This window comes from Cyanistes caeruleus, chromosome 17 (assembly GCF_971803275.1).
Source record: "Cyanistes caeruleus chromosome 17, bCyaCae1.hap1.1, whole genome shotgun sequence".
Lineage (NCBI taxonomy): Eukaryota > Metazoa > Chordata > Aves > Passeriformes > Paridae > Cyanistes > Cyanistes caeruleus.
Window position 1 is genome coordinate 8,554,484 of NC_141717.1, and position 27,571 is coordinate 8,582,054.

The window sequence follows — 27,571 nt, forward strand, 5'->3', positions numbered from 1 at the left end:
GGTTTATGTAATAGCTGATATTATGATGATATAATTAAGATTGTCCAATAGGAATTCCATGCTACCATGAATCAGCAAATAAAGACTTATGATTTCAGACATAAATGCAGGAGGCAGAATGTCCTTTTGGTGCTGAGGGTGAGCTGTATGTTTCAGAACAAAGCCATTCAGCTAGCAATGCATTTCAAAATGCTGGAGATAGATACCCACAGAAGAGCTGTCTGAGACTGTATTTTTATCAGAGTAACCAGGGTGATGGTGTAGTTTTGCCAATTGTTTTGGGAAAGAACTTGAAATATGCCATTAGCACATTGTTCAGAAAAATAGTCCTAAATCTGTTAGATCAGGGAGTAACTTACAGAAGGGAAATAATGGGCATTTCTTAGAATTGCTCATATAGCTGAAATAAAAATAAAATGATTGCTGGCACTGGTGCCTTTCTAGGAGTCCTTTGGGCTCCCAGTGCCCAAAGCTGGTCATTGTAGAAGTGCAATTATTCTGTGCCAGGTTATTGGAGCAGGACCTCTGCTGTGTGTTCTTACAGTTTGGTTAGGTCTGTAGAGTGTTGTGATTTTTCCATGCTCTGTGGAATACAGACACATAGTGTTTCATACATGGCAGAACAATAGAGCTTGTTAATTCTGTCATTCCAAACGAAAATAGGTCACCTGCATTCGGTTTGCACCCATGAGCTGAAGCAAAGGAGGAAATGAAAGTTTGAGGAGCTAAATACAGTGATCTGCTCTGTGTTTGTTGCAGTCCTTCTTTCACACCGTGCTGGAGAACAGCCCATTCTGTGACTCCATGGTGGACAACAACCTGCGCATCACCAACTGGAACAGGAAGCTGGGCTGCAAGTGTCAGTACAAGCACATTGTTGACTGGTGTGGCTGCTCACCCAATGACTTCAAACCAGCAGACTTCCACAGGTTCCAGGTAACTGAGCACACCTGCAGAGAGGCTCTTCCCCCTGTGCTGCGTGGGGAGAGCTGGCTGAATGCATGGCTGCAGCTGGGAGGGGGAAGGGAAGCTTTGACTCCATCAGGCAGGTGGAGAAAGAGATGTGAGGAAGCTCTGATCTTAACTTTAGGAGAATGAAAGATAAGTTCTCCTATGTTTTGACCCTGGAAACATACCACTGCATGGTATGCCTCCATAAAGCACATAAGTCACAAAAAGCATAAAGTCACAAAGTAACTCTCTGGACTCTTGGTGTTGGTAATCTGCTGTGCTAGGAAGGAGGGAAGCTTGACACATCTCTGACTGTACCACTATTACATGACAACTCTTGTGAGTTTATTGTAAAAGGTTTTTTCCCACGTTCCAGCTCAGGTGCTTTCATCATTTCACAAAACTCCTGGCTTCCAGTGTTAAGCAATGTTTATCATCTTTAAAAAAAGCTTAGAAGTTGACTGGTGTGTGTGCTAGAGACTTACATTGCACAAAGCAAATCTAGTTTCGTTATTAGATTCATCAGCACGATCATATTAAAGTTTATCTCGTGGTTTTGGTAGCCTTAGTCATGAGGTTTTGATCACCCAGGTTTGGCAGAACTGTTTTAAAAGGTTTAATGAGTTTCTTTGTGAAAGTTTCCTCAAGGCAGGCACGAGAGTGAGTCCTGTGCTCGGGGTGTACTCAGTCTCGAGGCTGTATCCGGCCTGTGTATCTTCCATGGAGAATGAACAGCCGCTTGTTTCAAGGTCACCAGATTTGCAATTCCGTCCCTCCAGCTCCTCAGGGCTCCCTGCATAAAGCATGTTTGTTCAGGCTTTGTGTGGGATGGGGAATGTGTTACCCTACAGCACAGAAATGATGACTGCTCTGAAACAGAGATCTTTTCTTTGCTGTAATGTGCTGCCTACCAGGCACGCTTGAAGTCAGTGACACAGGCATTCACAAAAAGAGCAAATGAGATGTTATCTAAAAGAGGCTCTGCTGCCCCAAACACCAGTCCCAGGGAATTCTCCAGCACAGAATAAATGGCAAGTCTTCAAAAACTCCTGCCAGACTGCAGAGCCTGACCTACTCCAGGCTGTGAACCCACAACAATATTGCAGAAAACAATCAGGTAAACTGAGCTGGAGAGGAAAGTTCAAAATTAAAATAGATGTAAAGGCAGCTTCTGACACTGCTGAGAGCCCCTCACATGAGCACAGGGCTCCAGAAAGCTGGGGCTTGCTGTTTCCATGGAGGCACAAAGTGAGCCAAGATCACAAAGCCCACAGCATGCGCCATCTCAGAGCAAAACTGAGCATCCTCAAAAGAATTTTCCAACCATCTGGGGCACTCAAACTCCTTGGCACCTCAGGACCCATCAAATATGAACAAGGCAAAACAAAGACTTTTTGAAAGCTATTGAGTATTTGAGTAGCATATAAAGCAGTTATATGCCCAAGATTGTGTCAAGCACTGAGAAAAAATCTGGGAAGGACCACTCAGAAGTGGAGATACCTCAGCCACAAACGGCACCTCTCCCAGAGACCTCTTGCCACCTCCTAGCAGCAAATCCATACACAGAAAATGCTGCTCTGCCTCTTCTGAGCCCTAGTGCCACAGTACACTTTGCTCCCTGCATAACATGTGCCAGTGCTGCACTGTCTCCAGGCTAACATGGGGGTTTGGAGAGCATTCCCCAGCCCTCCTGCACTTGGAGAGCCCTCCTGAGCAAGGCAGCAGGGGTGGCTGTTGGTCTGAAGGGATTTGCATTGAGTAATTATGTAGTTTTTAGCCGAATCTTAACATCACTCCTAACAATGAATGGTGCCAAAGGTGACCTTTTAAGTCATCTTTGCCCGTGGAGAGAAATGCTTCATGTCCTCAGCTCCAACCCATTGCTTAAGACCAAGTGTCACGTCTGAAAACGGGAACTCAATGTCTTTTCCTGTCCTATCCCAACAGCAGACTGCCAGGCCAACTTTCTTTGCGCGCAAGTTTGAAGCCGTGGTGAATCAGGAGATCATTGGCCAGCTGGACTATTACCTGTACGGGAATTACCCGTCGGGCACGCCGGGGCTGCGCTCCTACTGGGAGAACGTGTACGAGGAGCCGGACGGGCTGAGCGCCCTCAGCGACGTGGCCCTCACCATGTTCCACTCCTTCTCGCGCCTGGGCCTGCGCAGGGCCGAGACCTCGTTCCACGCTGCTGGGGACAACAGCTGCCGGTCAGTCCTGCCCTTCCTCGCCCTCGCAGGGGACACGGGCACCGCCAGCCTCTGCGGGAGCCTCGCTCTGCCTGGCTGTGCTGCCTGGAGCCTACGGCCACGAGCGGGGCCAGGCAGCTGCAAGTGCACAGCGCTTATTTCCAGGAGTATTTATGTCCATAATAAAGTGCTGGTTATTCCGGGCTGACATTATGTGACCTGTTTGCTGCACTTTTAAGGAGCTCCTCTCTAGCCTGATGAAGACTGACAGGATCCAGTTGGGCAGTGCTACCCCCACTGCTGTGTTTCCCTTGATTAATTTCAGCAAGTGTATTATAGCCTCAGCTCCAAAACCCTCCGTGTGATTGCAGCAGAGGTCATGTTCACCTCTATTATGCTTACCAAAAGCAGAGGACAGGATTTCAGAACAAATCTGAACACAGGCAGGTTAATGGTCCTTGCTTGTTTGTTCCCCTGGGAGCACACATGGAGTACAGAGAGCTTGCCTGGCTCAGTTTGCCTGCTTGGTGCAGCTCTCTGTGCCAGAAGTGCTGCAACTGGAAAGATCTATTAGCATCCAATACATAAAATATATGTAGGTGTTTATATTTCTCTATATATAGCTAGATATATTTATCTCAAAAGTTCTTATTCTTTAAAAGGAAAATCTCCCTATATTCTAGATTCCTTTTTTACCTATAAGCCTGGCTAAGGAGAATTCAGTCTTACAAGGGATTTGAAGGAAGAATTCCTGAAGTTAGACTTGCACAGAAAAGGCTCTTCATGGTAGATGTTTGCTGCCTGCAAACACATCTGAAGCTGTTTAGATTCAAAGCAGAGAGGGTTCTTCTAAAGTCTTACTTTACCATCCCTTACTTCTGTCTTCAGAATGTATTTCTGCCCTTTTTTATCCTAATAGAAAACACATAGAGCCTAAGCCAGTGAACACTCCATGTGCTTTGATGGATGGACGTTGCCCCTCTCGTGTTCTTGAGAGGGAACCAAATGTGCCTTGACCTTCCTAAATTAGTCATGGAAGTGCTGAGCAATGTCCCATTTAGAAAGATGTGGCAATAAGTGCTCCAGATTCCTATTAGAGTTTTGTCAGTGAAGGTTACCAGTGCAAAGCAATAAAAGATCAATAACAATTAGACAGAAATAATCTCTAGTAGCATGCCTTCCTTATATGAAATAAAGGCAGACCTAAGGAAGTCCTGGGTCATTTGTCCTGCAGGGTGAAACCAGCAAAGGGGATGGAGACTATGTATAACCAGTACTGAAATAATTTGACAATTACTTTAGTTCTCTCTCCTTTTGCCAGTGTTCTGATGCTGATTGATATCAATTATCACTTGTGTTTCTGAGGAACTTTCCATTGCACAGGAGCTCAAGGTGCTTTTCAAGCTTGCTCAGATTATAGATAGGGACACTGTGACTGCAGCTGTCTCCAGGATAAAGCACAGCTCCTTTACAGGAGGCTGGAGCCTCATGAAACAGTGCAGGGAGGGGAATTGCAAACAGTGATACGGAGTGGAGGCTTCGTTTTCATACCTACCTGAGCCCCCTCAAGACACTGTGAGTCAGCATCCAGTTCAGATCAGAGAAAGCTGCATAATCCTCAGGTTTATGATTCACATCTCTTCTCTTTCAATACTACCCTGTCCTTCTGGGTGTTTGCACCTATACCTGTCCTCCTTCCCTCTTGTGGATTCACGTGTCTAATGCAGTAGTGGAGGGATGGATTTGGGCTGAGCAGCTCGACAGTGTTCCCTTTGCTGTGGGGCTGAGCAGAGCCCCAGGCTGGCTGATCCTGCAGGCAGCACCAAGCTCCTGCTGCGGGAGAGCAGCTCCCACCTCGGATCCCCCTTGGAGTCAGGCCCATGCTGCCACCCACAGCGGCCCAGGGGATGTTTGTAAGAGCAGCTGCCTCACACACTTCCCTAACAAGAGCCAGCCCACAGCCTCAGACAGTCTGTCCCCCCCAGACTGCTCGGCTACCAAAGGAGATTGAGTGTCAGCATCTTCTGTGGGAGCAGCATTAATGTGTGACTGAGATTTAATTCATTTCTTCCATCTCTAGGCATTTTCACTCTCTGCTGCCAAGAGGCAATTTACCCAGACTATTTCAAGAATATTGTAAATATTTGCTGCTGCACACATATAAAACAGGAGGTCTTAGTACTCAGAACAGAAGTCAGATTGTTGGTGGCATTGGCTGTGTAGCTTTGCAGTGTTTTTGCTCGGTCCATCAGTGCTGGCCCTGTTGGTCCCTGTCTCTTTATGTTGATTTCTCCAGCTCTAGAGAGTTCCTTCTGGGTGTTGCTGACCTCGTGCAATGGAAAGTCTTCCTTGGTGCTCATCCTTAGTGCTCATCCTTTAATTGTGGTAACAAGCCTGAGGAGTCAGGCTTAGCTGACTTACTGGGAAGGTGTGATGCTGGTTGGTTTAACTTGTTTTGCAGTTAAAGCCAGTGCTGTAAAGTAGCAAAATATTTGATTTCTGAGCTATGAATAACACATTTTTAATTATTTATGCACCCATATGTACCCAAATATCTTTACAGATGTTTCTGAGGCCATAGCAGACAATTAACCATACATTTTAATTATTTGAAGCTGTGACTGCAATGTCTTTAAATCTCAACTGCAACTGAAGGCTTCCAGATCTTTCAATGTCTGGTTTTGCCCAGTTGTTTGATCCTTTTTCAAGGTGGTGCTTTTATTATTATTATTATTATTATTATTATTATTATTATTATTATTATTATTATTATTATTATTATGAGTCAAAAAATCACAGCAAAAGCAATCTCAAGTCTTTAAAGAGCATGAAGTTTTTTTTCCTAAAATAAGGAGATCTAAAATGGGGACAGGATCCTTTGCTGCAGTGGCACCCTGCAGAGCCCTTGGGGAAGGGGTTTGGGGATGGAGGGGGCCCAGGGGTCAGTGCCTGGTCACACAGCAGTCCCTGCTGTCCTGTGCAGACAGGCACTCGCCCTGCTGGGGCAGGAAAGGCAGCTCTGGAGCACTGGCACCATCCTGGGACATCCTTTATCCCACAGTTTATCCAAACAAACAGTGCTGCACCCCGGCAGCCTGCGTGTGTCTCTGGGTGCCACTTTGTACCAGGAGAGGTGTGAGGGAGAGGAGCTCTCTGGCACACAGAGGGGCCTCCTGAAGAGCTGTGGGTATGGAATTCATGAGCCTGTATTCTTAGTAACATATTTTTATGTTTTGGGGTAATCGGAACAGCCTCATTTGATAACGAGTCATGAACACATTTGAAATCTCTTAATGTACAGTGGTGCATTTTCTAGTTTAAATGAATGCTTCTTAAGCCACTAGCTCCAACTAAATGGAGATTTCATGTCTCTCTTGTGTAACTGATGAGCATGTGCTGTTTTGCAGATACTACCCCATGGGCCATCCAGTTTCCATCCACCTTTACTTCCTTGCTGACCGTTTCCAAGGCTTCCTGATCAGGCACCACGCAACCAACCTGGCTGTCAGCAAACTGGAAACCTTGGAAACGTGGGTGATGCCCAAGAAAGTCTTCAAGATCGCAAGTCCACCGAGTGATTTTGGGAGGTTGCAGTTCTCAGAGGTGAGTGTTCATAGCCACTCATGCACACCTCTGGCACCACAACAGTGAACACTAAATCAGCAGCCTTTGGAAACTCTATTTCCATGCAAATTTGAGGTGAGAGTGGCTTTCTAGAATAGTGCACATTCTCATCATAGAAGGAGATACCATTGGCAGTTCAGATCTGTGGTCAACGCTCATTTCTTACATTAATCTGAGTGTCCTCACTCCCTTCTGCTTTAAAAACAAATGGAAGGCTTTTATTGTTGTGAAAGGGGCTCAATAATTTAAAAGTACCTTAGAAGTTTTGCCACTGTACTTGTTGTGAATGCTGTGAAAGGCTCCTGGGGAAAATGCCATTTCTCTGTGATTCCAGATGTAAATGGTGACATGTTTAAATATGTCTCTCAAGAGTACACTGAAAAAACCTCATAAAATTAGTGGTAGGCAGGTACTGATAGCACATGTGAGCAGAATATTGATGTTGTAACACAAGAGAGAAAATTATCACAGCACTGGCTGAGATTTCCCACAAATCCTGTTATTTTTCTAGAAATTTGTCCCAGTGTCTGTCACAGAGTATAAAAAATCTGCCTAAAATATGTCAGGAAAGTTGACCACTAATAGGACCTGACATCTGTGTTTTGTTTTAAAGATACAACTGTCTAAGCAGTTAATTTCATGATTTTTCTTGTTAAGCCGCAAATTTCAATTAAGGTACAAAATTGATTGAAGAAATGTGTCCCAGTCATTATGGCTAAGTCCATAAATTACCATCTTCTTGGGCAATTAAGAAATGCCTAGGTGGGATTCAGTGTTTTGGTGTGCATGGCAAATCCATGACACTAATGTGCCATTAAAGAGATGGATGGAAAGTGTGTTTCATTTGTCAATGTGTCGGATGGTAGGCCTGCCATTTCATGCAGTGATAAATGTTCATACAAGCTCCAGTTCTTGTGATTTGTAGGAGTATTTCTGCTGCTTATTTAGTACTTTTAAGAATTTAATCACTGGTGAGATTTTTTGAGCATAAAGAAATATTTTCTTCTATTTGAAACTCAACAAAAAGAGTTTTGGTGGCTGCTTACTTGTTTTCATTGTATTTTCCTCACCTAACATCTTTAATTGTCCTCTCCTTTCATAGATGATTCATATTTTAGAAGACCAGGAGGTACAAAGTAAATAATTTAATTTTTTATTTTTATTTTTATTTATTTATTATATTTATTTTTAATTTTTTTAAATTTTTATTTATTTTTTTTACTTTCTGCCTTCCTTTGGCTTTCAGGGATCTCTGAGCCAAATAATTCTCCCAGTCACCCTGCTATAAATCTAGCATTAATTTCTTCAGCTTCAGTGTGGCTGGAAAGCTCTGATCTGCTACTGCTTATTAAAATGCCACTGCTTTGTCAAGGTCCAGCACGTGGAAAACCAACTTAGCAGTTTAGCTGAGATGGAAGCATCGGTGTTCACAGAAAATAAAATAAGGATTTATGCTTATTGGGACATAGAGCTGCTTGTTCTTCAACAACTTTCACCCCGTGATGTGGTGGGAATTTAAAGCTGAATGGGGCTATTTTAGCTGGGAGCTTTCTCCTCTCTCCCAGCTCGCAGCACTGGGGCCAGCAGGAAGAGCACACAAATACGCTGCACTGAATGTGCTCCCGAGTGTATTTGTGACCCTGATGCACGAGTGAGATTGCAGCAGAGATGATGGGAGCTCTCCAGCCCCTGCCCTCTGCTCCTCTCAGACTTCTGTTCCTGAGGAGCAGATTTCACCCCACAGCCTGGACAGACCCGTGGGAAGCCATCGGCCAGTGGGCTGCCCCACAGCTGGGGGAGTTAATGACAGTGCTAATGGCACACGGCTCCTGCAGGCTGTGTCAATCAAAATAAACTTACAGGAAATCCAAGAGAGATGATTTCCAAGCATGGAACTCCCACACTTCCTCTAACTGGCTCATGCACAGTGCACACACCATGTGTCCTGCCAGCCTGGGTCCAGGCAACGTCTCCGTGGAGGGCAGGGGATTGATTTGCTGCACAGAAGTGAAATTCTCAGCTCACCGTCTATCAGCTGAATGCTAAGTTTCTGGTCTTGTTAAGACTCGTGATTCATCACAGAGAATAAAATAAACTAGGTGGCAGGCAATTAGTGTGCATTGTGTGAACCTAATGGTCCTGTTTGTGGTGAGCAATGAGACACGAACCCATAATCAGGGAATAATTTATCTTGGGAAAATTTTATCTTGGGTTCAAACAGAGATAGAAACAGAAGTTTTGAGCCAATGAGAGATTTCCAGCTTTCCAAGCATATCCTGTGCACAGTGCTTGCTCTTGAAGCCCAAAATAAAGGTGATTAAAATAATGATGTGGAAAATGTCAGTTTTTGTGCCGCATCCTTTCATAATTTATCAAATATTCATTACTGCTTGATTCCATCCCATATTTGGTGTGTTCTGTTTGAAAGTGAAAGCCTACTCACAGTGTTTTAAGGAGCTGTGAAACTTATTATAGGGCTGTAGTATCTCTTGCCCTGTAAAGTCAGACATCTCAGTACTGGGAACTCAGCTCTGTAAAGTTCAAGGGTTATAAACCTCTAACCAGTGCTTTAAGTAAAATTCCCTATAAAATACTGTCCTTCTAAAAGCAGCTGGTACTGCAATCTGTGCTGCATGGGAAAGTATGTCCCCAGCTGGAAACCAGACATGAAGGGCAGATCCCATAACAGAGTGTACAGCTCCCTGCCTTTCCCTCCCCAGGGTGCCTGTGGAGCCTTGGTGTGAGCCCTGGCCCTGGGGCACACAGGGATCCAGGGGTACCTGTCCTTCCCTCCCCTCTTCCCCTGCCCCTTGGCTTAACTTTTCATTTGCTTTAGGGAACCCAAAGCCACGCCTGCACAAAGCTTAACAACCAGACAATTGTGTTACAGTTTTCCCCCAAAAGCAGCCTTAGCTCTTCCACAGAGCAGTCTGATAAACCTTTGTGCATGTGAACACATCTCACCATCTCCTGTGCAGCCTGGCATGGAGCAGTGTCACCTGGAGGCTGGAGCGAGGGGACTGTAACTTTCTGATTTGTTTTCTCAGGGATGAGAAATGAAAGAGAGGGGAAATAGTCAGGAGTGAATGCTTAATTTTTGAGGATGAAGTAAGTTTTCTGCAAGGAGTTCTTCAGTAAGAAATACTGAATGTGGTGGAAAGAGCTTTCTTACAGACTTTTCTTTGCCCAGGAGGGTGTAGTTTTGTTTCACATGTTGTGACTTTATTATTTCCAGGTCCCTTGAGCACCTGTAGGTGTGATATGGCCGCACCTCAGTGAAGGTTGGCGGAGTAGATAATAAGGTCTGGTCAGGAAATTTTCTTTCTCAGCTTATTTCCATACATATTCAGTCAGTCTTGTCAGGAGAGCACACACTGACAGCTCCTCGAGGCGTTCGATGCTTGGGTCTGATATCTGGGCTATGCTGTCTGGTTTGATTAGCTGGTGTGCTGGGTGAAATACATCTGAAATACCAGAAATGCTGTGCTGATTGCAGAGTAGTGGAAGGCTCATTTTGTCTCATACTCTGCAGTGTCATAGCTCAGTAGGAGGAATTTGTGTGATGACAGATGGATTTAGGATGGTAGGGTTTTATTTTACTGACCTCATAGCTTTTTGCTTACAGTCCTCCTGTAATTTGTCTGCCAACCACAGGGATTTATTTACAAGGGACTGGAGACTGGACAGTTTCCAGTACAGGTAATAGGCATCAGGTAATCATTATGTTTTGGGGATTTGGGGAGATTTAGGCATTATATTGGAATCACTTATTCTCATGAAGTGAAATGAAATCTATAAGAAAAATCTCTGAAGTAAATGAGTTTCAACTATTTCTTACGCTTTCAGGAAAGCAGGTTCTGACCATGTCCTTGTGAGGTGAAGCTTAGGGAAAAGGACAGCTCAGTGTGGGGAAAATCTGCAACATCCACATATATTTTGAAGGTGGGAATCCTGCCTGTGTGTCTTTGGGTTTCCAGAGGTCACCCACATAGGCTTTCTGTACAGGGAAGAAATCAACTCTTTGGTCATCTGCACTGTTTGGAGATTAGGGCAAAACAGGACCAGAAGGACTTTGAAATGTTTCATACCAGAGCTGCCTTCAAAAGCAGAAGTGCTGCCCTCAGTCCTGCAGTCACAGGAGAATTGATGCAAAGGTTTGATAGTGCTCAGCCTCATAAACACATGCTGGCTTTCGTGCTGGGATCCTGAAGTGTCCCCATTGACCTAAGAAAGTTTTTCCATTTCCGTGCTGTCTGGTCAGAGATGCTGTTTTCAGTAGTGCACAAGTGTTAGTGGCAACAGCTTGGAAGTTCGTGTCATCCTCCAGGTTATGGGTGAACCACTGAAATTCATATAAAGAGCACTGAAACTTGAAAGCTGCTAGGAAAGAGAAAGGTCAATTAAATATTTACACTAGATTGTGAATCAGCTGGTTTACTGTTTGTGAATAAATTAAAAACAATGTCATTGTTATGACAATAAGAGTTTACAAGAAATAAATTCCCCCATGAGAAGGGAGTGCAAGGAGACAACATCTCATGGGTGGACTGTAATAAAGAACCTGATGTGACTTGTCCTAAAGTCAGCAGTCCAAGTGTCTTTCCTGGTCTTAGCAGCAGCTGGGCAGGTCTCCAGGGCAGGGTCCATCTCTCAAGTGTGCAATACATTTTCATTACCCAGGAGATGATGGGTGATTTTTTTTTTCTGTGCATAGGCTGTGTCCAGCCATTAGGCTGGGTCTCTTTTTGACTGCTTCTGTGGAGGGAAGAGAGAGCTGACCTGTTGTGTCACTCCTAAGATAAAGAAAACCTTTTTTATCAATCAAAAAGGGAGCAAAAAAGCAAGCCTTGCTTGCCTCCCAATTCGTGTATGCATTATGATCTAAGGTCATGTTGCTCTTATGTGTATGTATAATTCATGTGAATAGAGAAATATGATTTGTGTCTCTTGAGAGCCCTTATTTGCCATGAGGGTCTGAGGTGCCCACAGAGATGATGCTACCAGCACTGTGCTCTTTCATTTCAGATTGGCACTGAGTGGGACGCCAAGGAAAGGCTTTTCCGGAATTTTGGAGGACTCCTTGGGCCAACAGATGAGCCAGTTGGGATGCAGAAATGGGGGAAAGGCCCCAATGTCACCGTGACTGTCATTTGGGTGGATCCCATTAATGTAATTGCAGCAACATACGATATTCTGATTGAATCCAGTGCCGAGTTTACTCACTACAAACCACCTCTGAATCTGCCCCTGCGACCTGGTGTCTGGACAATAAAAATTCTGCACCACTGGGTACAGGTAGCTGAAACCAAATTCCTCGTTACTCCTCTCACCTTCTCAAATCAGCAGCCTATCAAACAAGGTAAGTTTTATTATTTGCTACAGGAATAATGTAGTTATTTTGTCTGTATTCACTCTAAATGCTGCTGTTAAAAATGAAGTAGCACTGTATTGGAAAAGGATTAAAGAAAGGGATTTTATAGATACTAAGTCAGAAGAAAATTTTGCACTAAGACAAATGGAAATGTCTGTATCCACTCAGTAAAACACAGCCACTTTGAACAAAAGACTGTTTGTATCTTTAAATTATGCACAGTTCAGAATCCAAGAGAACTTCAGACTCAGTAATCTAACTGCTATTGTAAAAGCCATCATTTAGAAATTGAAAGAAAAATTGACCTTTCTGTGCTGCTTTTCATTCATGTTTCCTCTTAGAGACTTACATGTGTTTAAACTGTTTTCTTGACAAAGCCTGTGTGTTGAACAATAAAAGCATTAATATACAAAATGCTGGATTAGACAAAATTACCCTAGGCCAGAGCTCACCTCACATATTGTCAGGTCCAGGCATTCGCTTCTGCCTGATACCTGCCAAAACCTGCTCAGTACTTGCCAAGCAGCTGTGTTACAGAAATATCTGCAAATACAGTCCTGGGACCAGACCCACACTGACAGTTTTTAGAAGGAAACTCTTTTCTTGCTTGCCCACAGCAGCCCTGAGCCATCCAGACACAGAGGCCATTCTGGGGCTGCCAGGCTCTGCAGGCTCCCATGTTTGCATGGCACAGGCATCATCCAAGTGCTTGGGTCTGCAGACAAGTGTGCTGGGAGAAGAGGGAACATTTTACAGCCACACCTGGTTTTTTATTCAGTAAGATCAAAACAAGCTTGTTGCTCTGAATATCTTTACCATTCTTCTTAAAGTGCTCAAGTACTTCCATCTGCCCAGTATTAATATTCATAACTTTAGACATCTTAAATTTCCTAGATACATGAATGATCCTATTAAGTTTTCAGAAGTTCTTCTTCCTGACAAGGCAGCAAATAAACTGAGTCAGGCATTTACCTTCCAGCATAACGTGCTGCTTCTGTAATGCAAACAGCAGCAGACAACTGCTGAGAGCTAATGCAGCCCTTATCTCACTCAACAGGAGTTTGATTCCACACATTTCCAGCACAAGAGTGAACTTACTGATTTCTGCTGCTAACATTTGGTGGCATCGTTTCTTAAGCAGAACCTAAACCACCTCCAACCCACTGCTGTTAACAGCTAATAGGCAATGATAAATTGTGAACAGACACCATGTGTAGAAGGGATGCATTTTCAAAGTTTGAGGCAGCCTGCTTCTGAGTGCCAGCTGCCACCAACTTGTCTGCTGGCAATTAATGAATTCCATGTTCTTTGGTAATTTAACATTCAAGGCATAAATTGGATGGAAAACGTGGCATGTAGCCAGCAACCCCCCTTGCTGCTTTTCCCTACAATGTGAGAGCCCCATGGACAGGTAGCCATGTGTCAGACTTCAAAAATAAACTCACACTTTATGGTGTAAAGGCAAAACTCCCCTTGGTCCAAAGTCTGAATGGGGAATAATTCCACTGAAATTGTGTAGTTACCCTGTATTGCCCATTGATACACTGGGCTCATATTTTTTGTTTAAAAGCCTGTTCATTCATATGTTAACTAGAATCTACTACAGGAATGAAATATAAAGCTTGGGAACAATATTGTCTAGGAAGAAAGTCTCAGGAGTGATTTGCTACTGATGATGTGGTGTGTAATCTGTAGATGACTGAGGCATGGAGGTAGAGAAGAAAGTTAATTACAGGGGCAGGCAGTAGCACTGCTCTGTAGTTAGAATTGTATTTACAATGCAAATTCCTGTTTGTTTTTTTAAGGCTTTCTGTCTCAATGACACTGTTGTGCTCTGTGCAGGCAGACATCATTTACCTTTGATTTCCAGCTTTTTGTCAGTTTGTCACCACTTTATTCTTTAAATACGTTTTTCTCTGCCAGATAAAGTCATATTGAGAGTATGACAGAAGAATTAGAACTTCTAAAAGAACAATGTTTGTTACTGTAAAAAATGCAAAAACTGCCAAAAATCTTCTAAAATGAATGTTAGTCTTAACATTAAAAATAAAACTAAAAGACATTATACTTAGCCAGGGGCTGTCAGTTGAAGAGGGGAAATGTTTTATTGGGATTTTTTTTAAATTTGCCTTTTTCCAACCATCCTCCCTCACCACCACCAGCAGCCCCTGCCCTCCCCTGCCCTGATAAAAAACCAGCTCTTGTCAGAAAGATTGCCCTGGACTGATAGATTTCATAGCACTTTGCATGTCATTTCCTCAATAATGATTCTGCCCCCTCTGTCTCATCCACTCCAGATATAGAAGAGTCCACAAAGTTACAGACGTAAAAATCTCTCCATGATCTTGTGAGCAATCTGCTTTTGCCATGCTAAAAAGCATTTGCACAAAACTGGCAGCAGCCACTAACATCTTGTATCCTGAGAACATGGGCATGACAACAATCCCTGTATTTCCTAAATCATTGCTTATCTACACATCACTTCAGCCCAGAGCACAACAAGGAAAAGTTGTTTTGGTTTCCCAGCATCATGAAGGGAGCCACCGGCTCTTCTTTTGAATAATCAAAGTAAAACATGTTCATTCCTGTATCATGACTCTCAGAATTCATAATTGCATTCAAAATAAAAAAATAATCATGGGACAGCTGCCAGCAAAGATGTTCTGTTTAGCAGTTTATAAAAACAGCATATGCCACTCGTTTATTCATTTTTCTATTTCCATTTATTTATTAATTTTGGCCCAAATTCTGTGCATGCAAGCAAAACCTTAAAGGGAAATTGAGAGTGTTTTCTTTGATGCTGTGTCCAGATGTAACTGATAGAATGTTAATTGTTTTAAAACACAGATTCATTGACCTTTTCAAAACCTGAATCTGTGAGAGATCAGATCTTACATGGAATTTCTGAGGATACTGTTTGGGGTATTTCCACTGGAAATATGTCTCCCTAAGCTATTTCAGTGGAGAGTCTATAATCTAATGTTATTTATTCCTTCCTGCTCCTTTCCCCCCTCCAGTCATCCAAATCTGTGTCTATTTTCTCTGCTTTGAGTTGTGTCACTGATCAGCTCTGCCTTCAGCAGAGCTCAGGAGTGCCTGCAAGTATTTGCCTGGTTGGAGAAAGTAAAAAAGAAAAGAAAATTAGATGCATTTGTGATGAATCATTTGGAGAAATCAGGTTCACTTTCTCCACCAGAGTCTCCTTCCCTCTACATCCTCCACAGACAGATTCCCATTTATTCTTCTAAACAACAGTTTTGAGGTTCTCACCATATGGTTGAGTGTGTCAAAGCCAAGTGCTCCATGCTTGTTGTAAAGACACAGGAGGGCTGCCAAGGACCAGCAGGATGCTCTAGGAATAATTGTGTCAAGGCAAAGGGGGAATGGGATGTGGAGAAGACAAAACAGGGAGCAGAACCGTGTAAGAACACTGGCAGATCACACAGGAATGGGGGACTTCTGCTGGCAGCTTTAGGCAACTGAAATTTGAGAACTCAGAGACTCGAGGCCAGATGTCCTGCTCCCCTGTGAAGGGACTGCAGAGGCAGAACCAACAGGTATCATTCAGAGCATTAGCCAGCAGCTCACACACTGTAATCCAAGCTACCCAGCAGACTTCAAGTCCTAAGAAAACAGCAAAGTCAGTAGAGGTTGAATCTGCATCCCCATCATCCCACTTTCCCCCCTTCCCTGCTCTTTAAAGGCCAAGATTGACTCCCAGGGTCACAGTGAGGGGAAGAGAAGAAGCCGAAGCAATTTCATTTTTAAATTTGAGTTTATATTCACAGCAAAGTTTCCCCAGTGCTCTCCCAGCTGGAGTGCTGATAATGAGTTGTCATCCATTTAATGGATAGTACCTGTTCCATTAAAGCCAAACAGGTTATTGTAAGCCACTAGCAGGTTCACTTCTGGGGCAGAAAAAGCCCCAAAACCTCAAGATGATAGTAAACCATGGATTGTAAATAAATGAATACATTAAAAGCTCTTCCTCCTTCAAGCAAGGAGAGAAGTGAGAAAGAGCAACCTCCTTTTTTGCTTTAAGAGAGACCTTTCCCACTCTGTTCCCAGCTTGATGGCATGTCCTGGACATGAGGCTGCTGATCTTTGCTGCTCCCATGGAGCCTGAAATACCAGTGCCTGGTCCCTGTGCCCCCAAACTGCAGCCACCCCTTCCAAGGGCTGTCAGCATTAGCAGGCACCTCAACGGCCTTTTGACCTAATCCATATTTATAGATCATCTCAATTAGCAGATACTGGGAAACCTTTGTTTTGCCCTTGGTTGTTTGCAGTGGTTCAATCAATTCTAATTGCATCTATACGGATTATAAAGTGGGTGGCAACTTGTGTCAGAACTGCTGTGATTTCTTTAAATTAACCAGAGGTAACATGACATGTTCTTGATAAACACAGTAATAGCAGCAGGCAGGCGCATGACTGCAGAAGAGCAGACGTGCCCTGGAATCAGCATTCCGAGAAAAACCCTGAAGACAGGGATTTGCTTTGAAATTTAGTTCAGATCCAGCTGACAAGGAGTCGATTAGCTCCACAATGAGCAAATGCAGCACTGTCTTGTTTGCTGCAAGAGAAAACAAACAAAATGTCAATAAAAAATTACCTCTTTGCCAGAGGGTTTTAACACAATTCAAGTAAAGAAATAAAGCTGTATGTTCTGTGTTGCTTAAAAAACCCACAGGTCTAGCGCCTTAATGTGTACCAAGGTAACCACATTTTTCATTCCTTAGCCCACTCTCTGTCTAAACTAATTTGCTTTTTCTGCAAAATTATGAACAAACCCACACAAAAATGATGAAATCTCAGCCTGTGTGGCTGGCTATAGTCTGTGTGTTTAACCCAAAGAAGTTAGACCAAGAAGAGTCAAATGAGAAATGTGTCTTCATATGGGAGTGAAGAGCAAATAAAAATAGGGGTCAAAAATAACCAAGTTTTTAAAAGTTATGTTTTCGAGTCAGAGGAATATATTTTGCATTGATACACATCCTCCTGAAGTCAAAGGGCTGGGAAAAAAAGTCTGGCTTAATGTCTGCAATTCAGCTAATTTTGAGTTGTTTGTGCTAACCATACAGATTTAAGTGTCTAAACATTTAGATGCAAGCCATACATTCTTCATTATTTTTTCTCAGAGCTCCTGCTCTTCCTCATGACACTTGACTGAAGTGTCAGTGCTTCAAGAGCACACCAAGTAGCTCCAGCCTCCTCTTTTTACAGCATATCAGGGCTTGGGAGCCTCCCTGTCTCTCTTCTCTACCAGCTCAGTAAATTATGGAGTCATGATTCTCTGTCATTTTTGCTTTAATGCAAAGAGGAGCAGCCCATCTGCCACTGCCTGGATGAGCAGCATCCTCCCTGCTTTGCACTATGAACTGTGTAACAAACACTTCAGGCTCCAGGAGAGGGTTCTGGGTCCAGTCCCCAGCATTTCCTGTTGATGTGTACATGTGACTCTGCACTCAGGTTCTGTTACCCAGCTTCTCCTTTCTAGGATGTGCTGCCATGAGAGTGAAGAGCAAATAAAAATAGGGGTCAAAAATAACCAAGTTTGGGGTTATTTGCTTGGGGTGCTGCTGTGCTGTGGGGCAGGCAGTCCCCACGAGTACCAGCTCAGAGCTCTCCCTGTGTCTGGAGTGGAGCAGCACCTTGCACTGTGGGCAGCAGCACCCTTAACACAATCTCTGCTGCTTTGCCCGAGTCCTGCAGGTCCTGCAGGTTACATCCTTTCCAGTCCTGATAGTCCAGCAAGTGCTGAGGCCTGGGACACATATGAGGCTGAGCCAGAGAGAACAGCAAGTTCCATTTCATCCTGTTTCTTGTCTGAATAAAGATCTCTCTTGTTCCACGCACCGAACACATGCGCAACAGGCTTTGATTCAAAAAGCTCCCTGAATTGCCTGTTTCAATCAGATGATCCTGCTAGTAATGCCAACTTTTATTTATTTGAGAATTTTTACTCAGAATGTTTCTATTTAATTAATATGTTGACAAACAGTCTTCCATATTTAATTGCTTCCAAAGGAGGAAATTTAATAGTGTATTTGTTCTGTTTTTTAAACTGCAGTGCTCTGGCAGAGCACGTTCCTTACACATGTGCACAGATTGAACTCATTTTGACTACAGGTTATTGTGGGTTGTTTGCAAACACCCAACTGTGGGTATCTAGCATTTAAAATAAAAAGAGGGGTTTAAATAAATGCAGGAACAGTTAAATGATGTATAATGGTGATGGGCATCTGCTGAACCACTTTAATTGGGGGTTTGAAGTAAAAGACTTGCACAGCATTTGATGTTAAAGACTTTGCAAATTTAACAGAAAAGCTCCAATTAAGCTTCTCTTTTTCCCTCTAAATAAATACATGGATTTATTTCCAGCACCTGAGATACTGTCCTCTGCATGGAAGAAAGGACTCAGTGTCAGGCTGCAGCACAAGCAGCGAGGACATGTGGAAGGAATTGTAGCTGTGAATATGTAATTCCTGGCCTCTGACGCTCGCGGAGCGCGGTGGCTTTCCTCGCCTGGAGCAGCCTGAATGGGCCCATTTTCTGTTCTAGACAGTGTGTCTGTTGGCAGAGCTAAACATATCCTCTGTGCTGCCAGAGTGAGGATGCTGGGGAAGGCAGCTGAGAGCGGAAAGAAATGGTTGGAAATTTGCTCCCGAGAGGCACTCGGTGAACATTTCTGGAGGGTCCCGTCCTGATTTTGTAAGCAGCAGCCTGGTGCACTCAGACTCTCAGAAGTCATCTGGCCTTTGACAGGGGCAGCCTGACCCACAGTGTCCAGTTTAGGTTTGTGAAAGGATTGTCACAGCCTGATACTGGTTTTTACTGCAATATTGCAAATTTGAGGGATTGTACTGTATTTTGCTGAGATATAAAGGTAAGGAAAGCAACCACAATGCAAAGTGCCATTAGGGAATGGTTGTGATTTACTGTTCAGCACAAGAGCTTGAAAATATAGCTGTCATGAGAGAAAACTTCCCAGTGAGACTGGGACACTTCCAGGAATCATGTTGGGGCTACAGGTGTTTCATTATGGGTCTGGTCTGTCCAAGACCGTGGTGTTGTCCTTTTAGTGCCACAAATGGCACCATCAGGGTTCTATAGGCAGATAGAGCTAACAAATGTTGTGGCTTTTCCACATCAGGGCAAGGTTCATCTGTTTAGGGAAAAAAAGCCCACAACAAAACAGGCTGAGATCTTGGCTCTTTCTCCCAGACAAATCAATGATAGCACTTGGATGTCTGACAGGGGTTGGCAGACTTCTCCCACCAGGTGTCCTTGAACTGTTTCCTTATTTCATCCAGCCAGTCCTGGATGTCCTGCAGCTCTGGGGGTGCTGGTTGTACGTGTTGATAATAAGGGTGACTCTATTTTCAGAGTCAGAGCTTTGCCTGCTAAGGCAGCAGATAAGAATCACAGTGAACAGAATCCGTAGCGCTGAGCACGAGGAGAGCCAAAGCTGAGCACAGCCCCTGGGATGCAATGTGTGGGACACGGGCTACAGCTCACCCCTAAACCTTGGTCTTTTTGTTTACCCTTAGATCCTTAGTGGTGGCTTTTCTAACACACTAACTTTGGGATTTGCTTCTGCCTTTTCCAGAGGAAGCCATCAAGTTTCACAGCGGGCCTCCGAAGAACGCGTACATGGAGCAGAGCTTCCAGGGCCTGAACCCCGTGCTCAACATCCCCATCAGCGCCGCCCGCGCCGACCAGGCCAAGCGCAACGCGGGGCTCGTGGGCGCCCGCCTGGACGCCTGGGTGGACTCTCTGGTCAGCAGCCTCTGGTCGGCCGTGGACATCTGCAGCGTGGGAGCCACGGCCTGCCCCGTCCTGCAGGGCTGTGCCCAGACCGCCTGGAGCTCCCTGAGCCCCGACCCCAAGTCCGAGCTGGGCCCCGTCAAACCCGACGGCCGCCTGAGGTAGCACCCGCTGCGCTCTGCCCCGGCATAGGTTTTTAAAAGGGAATTGAACCTTGCTTCTCTGTGAATCTCACACCAGGTTTCAGAAATCTAAGGGAAAGTTACGTTTTTTTTGTTACTTATTGCAATAGAATTAATTTTAAAAAAACAAAACAAAAAGTTCTGAAGTTCTGACAAGGCCTTTGGCACTGCCCTCTCCATCAGCTGTGCTGGGAGCTGCTTGCCCCATCCCGCAGCCTGCGCTGTCCCACGGGACCCGTCCATCCCAGGTGCCACTGCACCCACCATCCTGTGGGCTTGCCAACAGCACCACCAAGCCATGGAGAGGGCACTGAAGGGGCAGCTGCTAAAGGGTTTTTCTTAAAATAAATTTGTCCGTACCTGTGCTGTTTCATAGGCTTTTGTTATTTTGCTACAATGAATAAATCACAGCAAAATTCCCTTCTACTTGCACTTCCTGGGGAGGCTGGTTCCTGCAGGCTGGAGCCTGTATGACCACATGACCTCAGAGAATGTGAAGTAATGATGGTACAGCCTCACTCTGGTTTCTAATAACACAGTTATTCTGGACACAGCTGATGTCTGTTATCCTAGTTAGAGAAAACGAGCAAAAGCAGAAATTTTCAGATTACTTTCAGAGGTTTTTTTTGACTAATTTCGTGATAAGCTCTAAATGAAACCAGTGTTTTGCTATAGTAGTCTTTTATGTCTCATGCAGTCGGGTTCAGGGTCAGTGTACTACGAGTATTTATTAAAGAACAAAGAAGTTTCTTGAATTTCAGCCCCTTCAAATCTGCAGGTATTTTTGGAAGCCACCAGTACCTGAGTATTTTCCCAGGCTGCTGGTAGAGCAGGTGTGTATATGTGGGCTGGGGTGGGTTGTGATGTGTCTGCTCACACTCTTTGTTCATGAGCTGAGCTGAGTTTTTCTCAGGCAGCGGAGTTGTAAACCAGTCAAATAGTAAAATTGGGACATAAATCTGCAACAACAGGTTTCTTCCCTAATTTGAGTAGTGGCTTAACACTAATTCCCTCTCTTGGTCTCAGATCTCCATATCTACCTAAAGAAGGATCCTTCCAGGCTTTGCCAGGGCATCTGGAAGGCTGTGCAGGATGTGGGTTGCTGCCCAAAGCCAGGGGAAGGAGAACAGTGGCATGTTTCTCTGTGCTTTTACTTTGTTCTGTCAACAATCTACCCTTGCCTGTCTTCAGAATTCCTAGCAGGCTGCATCCTGATTTAAAAAGACATATTTTGCATCATTTCAACCTGCATTTTCTACAGTATGGAAAAATTAATTTACATTCCAAGCACTTTTTAAAATATAGGTTTTATATACAAATTCATCTCCAGCTAATGTATTTTACATTAGTGAAAACATAGACTTTGTTGTTGTTGTTGCTGTGTTAATCCCTAGTCAGCAACAGAACCAAAAAAAGACCATTAAAAGCGATTGGGTTAATTAGGAAAGAAGTCCTGTTGCTGTAATAAAGGAAGGTATCTGTTCACCCTTCTGTGTGCATGCATAACTTTCTGCTGAGAGTTAAGTGTCCACATCAGGAGGGAAACAGACCCCTAGATCAATCTGTAATCTCACAGGAAGGTTGAATTCTCTTTTAAACAACACTTGCAGTAGGACTGTAACACACAGATCCCCGTGGCTTGTAGTATCTCTTGGTTTAAAGCTACTTCAGTTTGCTTTGGACTTGAAATTGTGGTGTCAGCTGTGCTGGCATTAAGGCAGAGCATTGAAATCTTTATCTGGCACAAAAATGGATGCATAGAAGGAACAATTTAGGTATTTATTATTTATGTTTTAGTCAATGACTAATTAGTAGGTGCTGCTTTTGCAGCTTGAAGATTATGTTATTTTACTAACTGAAGCTGCCTTTATTAAGAAAAGGCCTTCCTCCCCTCACACCTCCCTTTCTTTTTTTTGATTTTCTTGATTTTGTCAGTCGTGAGCAGTAGCTTTAGGGAAGTTTGTAGCAATGAGAGCTGGTTGGAATATTCCAGACAAGATGATGTTCCAGCTTTTCAACCGGCTCTGGAAGCAAGCGTGTGTGAAACCAGGGTTGCCAACAGGTTTACGTAACAGAATCACAGTGTTATTACTTGTTCAGTAGGAGGTTTTAACAGTGCTTGTTTTTAATGTAACATTCCTTTGTGAAGTTCATCTTTTCTGGGGACTTCCAATCCTCACTGTGAAATCCAGGGCTTTAGTGGCACTGATGCAATGGCGACTGCACGGTCCAAGCCCTGCAGATTAAATGAAGAACGTCTTATTTAGGGCACACAATAAAATTCATTAACAAGCCCAGTTAACAAGTGCTTGTTCTCAGTAAGACTCCTGAGGTAGTCACAGAATCTTCAGTCTGTCTTGCACATAAGCACACGTGTAGGGATGCACCCACGCACACGCATGCAGATAACTTAGTTTTTAAATTTGATACTTGTTTTTATTCTTAAGCAGGAATGTTTTTAAGTGCTTTTTTGGTAAGTTTTCATTAACTAGACCAAGCAGAAGGTGACAACAATCGCGTCTTCTGCGGTTAGGAAAAAAGCTGCCACTTTCATCATTTAAATGTAAGGTGCAAATTATTTTGTTTTAGTACAAAAAAGGGAAAGAAAACAGATGGTTGCTGATATATCAATTTGCATTATATGCTAGGTTTAAAATATCTCAAAGTAAATTTATATGGGATTATTTTCTGAAAAGCAAGAAGCATTTAAACAGTGAAGTTTTGTAGCAAGCTGGAAATCCCAGTGCTGCTGTTAAAATATAGGATGCAGAGCTGAAGGGGTTGATCCTGCAGTCCTTCCTTAGGCAAAACTTCCAGAGTGCTAGTGCTGAGTGAGGACTCCAGAGTCAAGTCCTGCATACATAAAAGGTGTGACAGTTTGCTAGGGGTAAACGCTGTCTGTTTGAAGTCATCAAAGGATAAGCTGCCTTGTTTGGAACATCTTCTGGGGTAATGTTGTTTTGGACCTAAAAAGCCACTTCTGTGATAGCTGTTATCATGCAGAAATGGATCCAAAATATATATATGGGACTCTGTGTCTGAGTTACAAAGTCCAGTAGTTGTGACTAAAAGACATGTAAAGCCAGATTCTGCATCAGGCGTCAGAGCTGGCTCCGGGGTGATGCTGCTAAGATCAGCTCAGTCCTGCACTGTGGCTTCTCTGCTTTGAAATGGCAGCACTGGGAGCCTGTGATGAACATTTTCCATGGTCAGAAGAGAATAACTTCACAGATCTTACATTTGGTGAAAAGGAGAGTTCAGAGCAGGGACCCACATTTGGTACAAAATATGAGAGTTGTGCATCTTCATCTGAATGTGCAGGTGTTCTTTTCCAGTCACACTGGCCAGTCCTTGCTGAACTGGATCCCAGCTGAAACCTGGCTTGATCAAAATTCCTTTCAATGGGAGCTGTTTATATTTCCATATGCACACATTTATTCTCTGTGTGTAATGCTTTGCTTGTTTAAATTCCCTGTCCATTCTGCATGACAGCCATGTAACACTCCTGTGATCAATCAGTATTACATAGAAAGGGAATGTGGCAAAATGCAGAACATCTACATACATGATTTAATGAATTATGTCCAAAGTCAGTCACAGCATTATGCAAACCTGTTTATATGATAATGTTAAACCCCAAGGCTAAATGAAATAGCTCAAATGACAGTTTATTTTCAGATTTGTCCAATTCTTTCTTTGATGACATTTGGACACTGAGTAGTAATATTTGCATTTTCATTTTCTGATATTCAAGGGTGTTTTTTTTTAGAATTGAAATTATGTCTTCATTTTTTGGGCTCTCAGCAAGCAGAGAATTTTAACAATTCCTTCTGATAGCAAGTGTTATACAAAAAAGTCCCTCTGTATCTCTGTTGTTAAGCCTTCATTACTGCTAAGCCTAGAGATACAGGAATGTGCATTCTTGTGTTACAAATTGACTTTCCTGGGTACTGGCTTCAGTGCACAATGCCTGTACAGTTGTTTAATGGTGTATTAACAGTGATCCTGCAGCACCTTCAAAAGTACCAACTAATGTGCATTCACTTTCCCTCCATCTCCTGCAGCACTAATTGCCATCCTAATGAAGCCTCCATCGCTCTTAGCCATGGTTATAGTGAGCACAGTAGTGAAGTCAGTGAATCAGAACAGGGACAGTGTAAACCTGACCAAAGGGAGACAGAAAGGGTAAAGAAGATGCTGAAACTTTGCAAAAGTTTGACACAATTGTGTTGCAACAAACCTTTGAACAAATTGGGCTCCTTCTGCACAGCAAGGCTGAAAACCATTGTTGCCCTGAGATCTCAGCTTTGACTTCCCAGATAAACAAGATCCAGATGTTTCTTGTGGCCCAGCAATAAGGACCAGCTTTCTGCTGGCTAGCACGCCCTCCTCATCTTTCCAGCTCCCAAAGCTTCAGGAGTTGGCCACATGAAACCTCAGCCAATTCCAGCACTTTCCGTAGAGCAGGAAGTTTTATACTTGAGTGAGCTAAATCCCCTAGGCTTCTTCAGAAACCCACCTGCAAATGAGGAAAGTTTGCTTTTCAGAGCAGCCTTCAGTCAGTTCAGTGCTTGCACACAGGAAGGAGCTGGTGAAAGCAGGTACCTTGTCCTGATTTTCAGGCATGGGAATCTGATATATGTAAGAGGAGACTTGGTTTGATATTTCAGTAACAGACTAAGACAGACCTGGTGGGACATGGTTGGTGACCTTTCCCACTGGCCTTTGCTTCAGTCCAGTTGTGAAAATAGAATGACCCATATGTGTCTTTATTTCTACCGTTCAAGACCTCCAGTGTAGTCTTAAGGATTAGTAGGACTGAAGCCCATATTAAATGACAATTGACAATATCATGTAAAAAGCCTTTCCAAACCAAACCCTCAGGCTTCTGCCAAGGCAGCTGCAGGGATGATGCTGACAGAGAGGATAGGGAGTGATGCAGTGTTAGAGAGGACAGAGCACTGCCCTTCCAGAGGCCCAGGAGGAATTCCTGAGAACAGGAATACCTGCTGCTGAGCCCTGAGGGCAGCTGCTGCTGCTGCTGCAGCCAGGCACAGAGGAGCCAAAGAAATGTGAATTGGGGTTAAGGACAGCAAGGAAGAATTTTTAGGATAGCACATTTTCTTGCAGAATCTTCAAAGGCAAGCAAACACTCTGATTTATAATTCCCTTCAAAGGTGTATTGTAGAAGAGGTTGACCTTCAAAATCTTCACCATCATCACAGTAAGGGAAAGAATAATCGGGCTGAGAGCATTTAAAATTGATGCTACAAGGCCTTATAGCCTGTGCTAGCCACCACAGCAGCACTAGGGTGTCTCAGTTAGGTGTGGCACTGGGAGCAGTTACCCTTGTGATGTGACACTGCAGGTACCATGTTGATTCCGTTCCTTCTTACTAACAGTAGTGTGTTGATCACTCTGCTCTTTGCTTCTGCCTTGGTTACCTTCTTTTGCTCATGGGTGCTACCACAGCTGCTACCTCACTGTGTCTGCAAACACGTTTACCTGAGAACAACAAAAAAAGGTACCAGAAATCTCCTTGAACTGAATGTACAATCTATGCAAATTCTCTTTCTACTTTGTTAAAACCTAGAAGTATTACTTGTAACCTTGCCAAATAAACAGCAAGATACTGTACAGGTGCCTCTGATACCAGAGTGACAATTCTAGGCGCGGTTCATGGCGCTGCATTTGTATATTGTAATGACTCGGCTTGTCTTTGGTTCTGTTGTAATTAACACCCTTGACTGAGACAATAGCACTCCTGCTAGGGGAGCACCTTCAGTTTGCTGGGAATATTCCAGAGAAGGATGTCTATGGCATTTCATTTTCCTGCTTAGATCCAAAAAAAGGCACAGACCTGCTGGCCAAAACTAGGGTGTTGTTTCAGCTTTTCTGTGGATGAATCCTGTCAGCTTTGGATCGCTTGGTGTCTGTTCCCATTGTGGCATCCAGTGTGTTGCCCCTTAAAGAAAGCCTTACTTCCATCCTTTCTAAATGTGGCCTTAAACTCTGTTAGGAACTTTGGTGTTGTCTGTGTCTTGCTCACTTTCTCTGTTTGTTGTGGAATGAATAAAAGGCACCTTGAGATTCCTGTTACAGCTCAGTTGTGTTGCTGTCAGCTTACACTTTACAAATACAATAGAAATTGCTTACAAATGCAGTCTTTAAGGAAAGAAAATGACCTTCCCTTCGGGCAAAAGGAAGTCTCAGACATTCATAGAAACCTTAGGAAATTATGAGCTCTGTCTCTTGCAAGTCACTGTAGATAAGGAACTCGGTTTAATTACATACAAAGTACAAACTTAGTAACTTTTAATTTATCTTCCGACTGCAACAGGACAGACTGCTCTCAGATGCACAAGACAAATTGTAGAGTCATTTCACTCATTTTAACATGGTGTAGTAGCATTCCTCTCAGATTTGTACTGGTAGCTGGAAGAAGAAATATCCTCTTCATGGTATGGTCTTAAAATCTGAAGAACATCACCACATAGGGCCAGATTTTGGGTGTTGGTTGGGAATCTAACAGTACATTTAGACCGTGGTTGTTTTGTCTAAGTCATAAATGCATTTTTGAAAATCTGGCTTTTGGAATTTCATTCAAAGGTTGTCAAAGTCAGCAGAAACCAATGACTTCTGCTAAGGCTTGTGTATGTTTGGTTTCTTTGATACTTTCCTCCATGAGAGCTGTCATGTTTCAGTGGGTAGCACCAATATTCCCGGCAGGCTGCAGTGCTTTTAGGAATCCCAAATCCTGTCCTGTGTTGGTATTCAGATGTGGATACAACCCAAAGGCAACTGAAAAGGGTTTACATATAAAACAAGATTTGTGAAACTAAAATAATAATTCAATGTAATGAAATTATTTTTCTGACTTTGTCCTTTTGGTTCTGTTTTGGTTTGATTGGATTTTTCTATTGCCTAACATAGTCCATAATAAGTTATTCCTATTCTGTCATTTTCAAAGACTGGTGGTAATATAGTTTTAAGAAATAACTATTTTGTTATAGATCATAATATGCATAAAATTGTACAGAAATATTTTGTAATCTATTGAATAAGAAAAAAGAAAACCATGTATATACAGGAAAGTTTAAAAAAAAAAATAATTGGAAATCAAATGGAACACACTGAAAGATGTAGATATTTTGCTATTTATTTAAAGGAGTATTTTATGAGATATTGAAATGTCTTAAATTGACCGGTAATCAAAGTTCAAAGTCAGAATGCTTTTCTTGTAGTAGAATGTGATTTTCAGCAATTATTGCACTACCCGTTTTTGCACCCTTTTGTCTTTCATTTAGCAGAAACAATGTGCCTTAGCTGTATTCTTTGTCAATGGGAGTTTGGTTGTTTGTCCGACAAAGCAAATTTTTTTGCAGAAAAAGAAATGGATGTATGAAATACTGTATTATACCAAAAACACTGCAGTGTATATAATGCTTTCTGTCATACGGTGTTTTCAGATGCAGAGTTTTAAA

General features: G+C 43.2%; 1 protein-coding gene across 4 annotated transcripts in view; it reads left to right on the forward strand.

Annotated features, from left to right (window-relative positions):
• Positions 1-27,163, forward strand: part of XYLT1 (xylosyltransferase 1) — a 176,826-nt gene extending 149,663 nt beyond the window's left edge. For 2 of the 4 annotated variants that reach the window (XM_086854860.1, XM_086854858.1), the window contains 5 exons: positions 760-936; positions 2,902-3,161; positions 6,548-6,743; positions 11,790-12,123; positions 19,748-22,386. In XM_086854860.1, the coding sequence (XP_086710986.1) occupies positions 760-936; positions 2,902-3,161; positions 6,548-6,743; positions 11,790-12,123; positions 19,748-20,070 (1,290 nt within the window). In that variant the 3' untranslated portion in view covers positions 20,071-22,386. Of the gene's footprint in view, positions 1-759; positions 937-2,898; positions 3,162-6,547; positions 6,744-11,789; positions 12,124-19,747 lie in introns of all 4 variants that reach the window. The other 2 variants (XM_086854859.1, XM_086854857.1) reach the window with 2 other exon arrangements.
• The last annotated feature ends 408 nt before the right edge of the window (positions 27,164-27,571 follow it).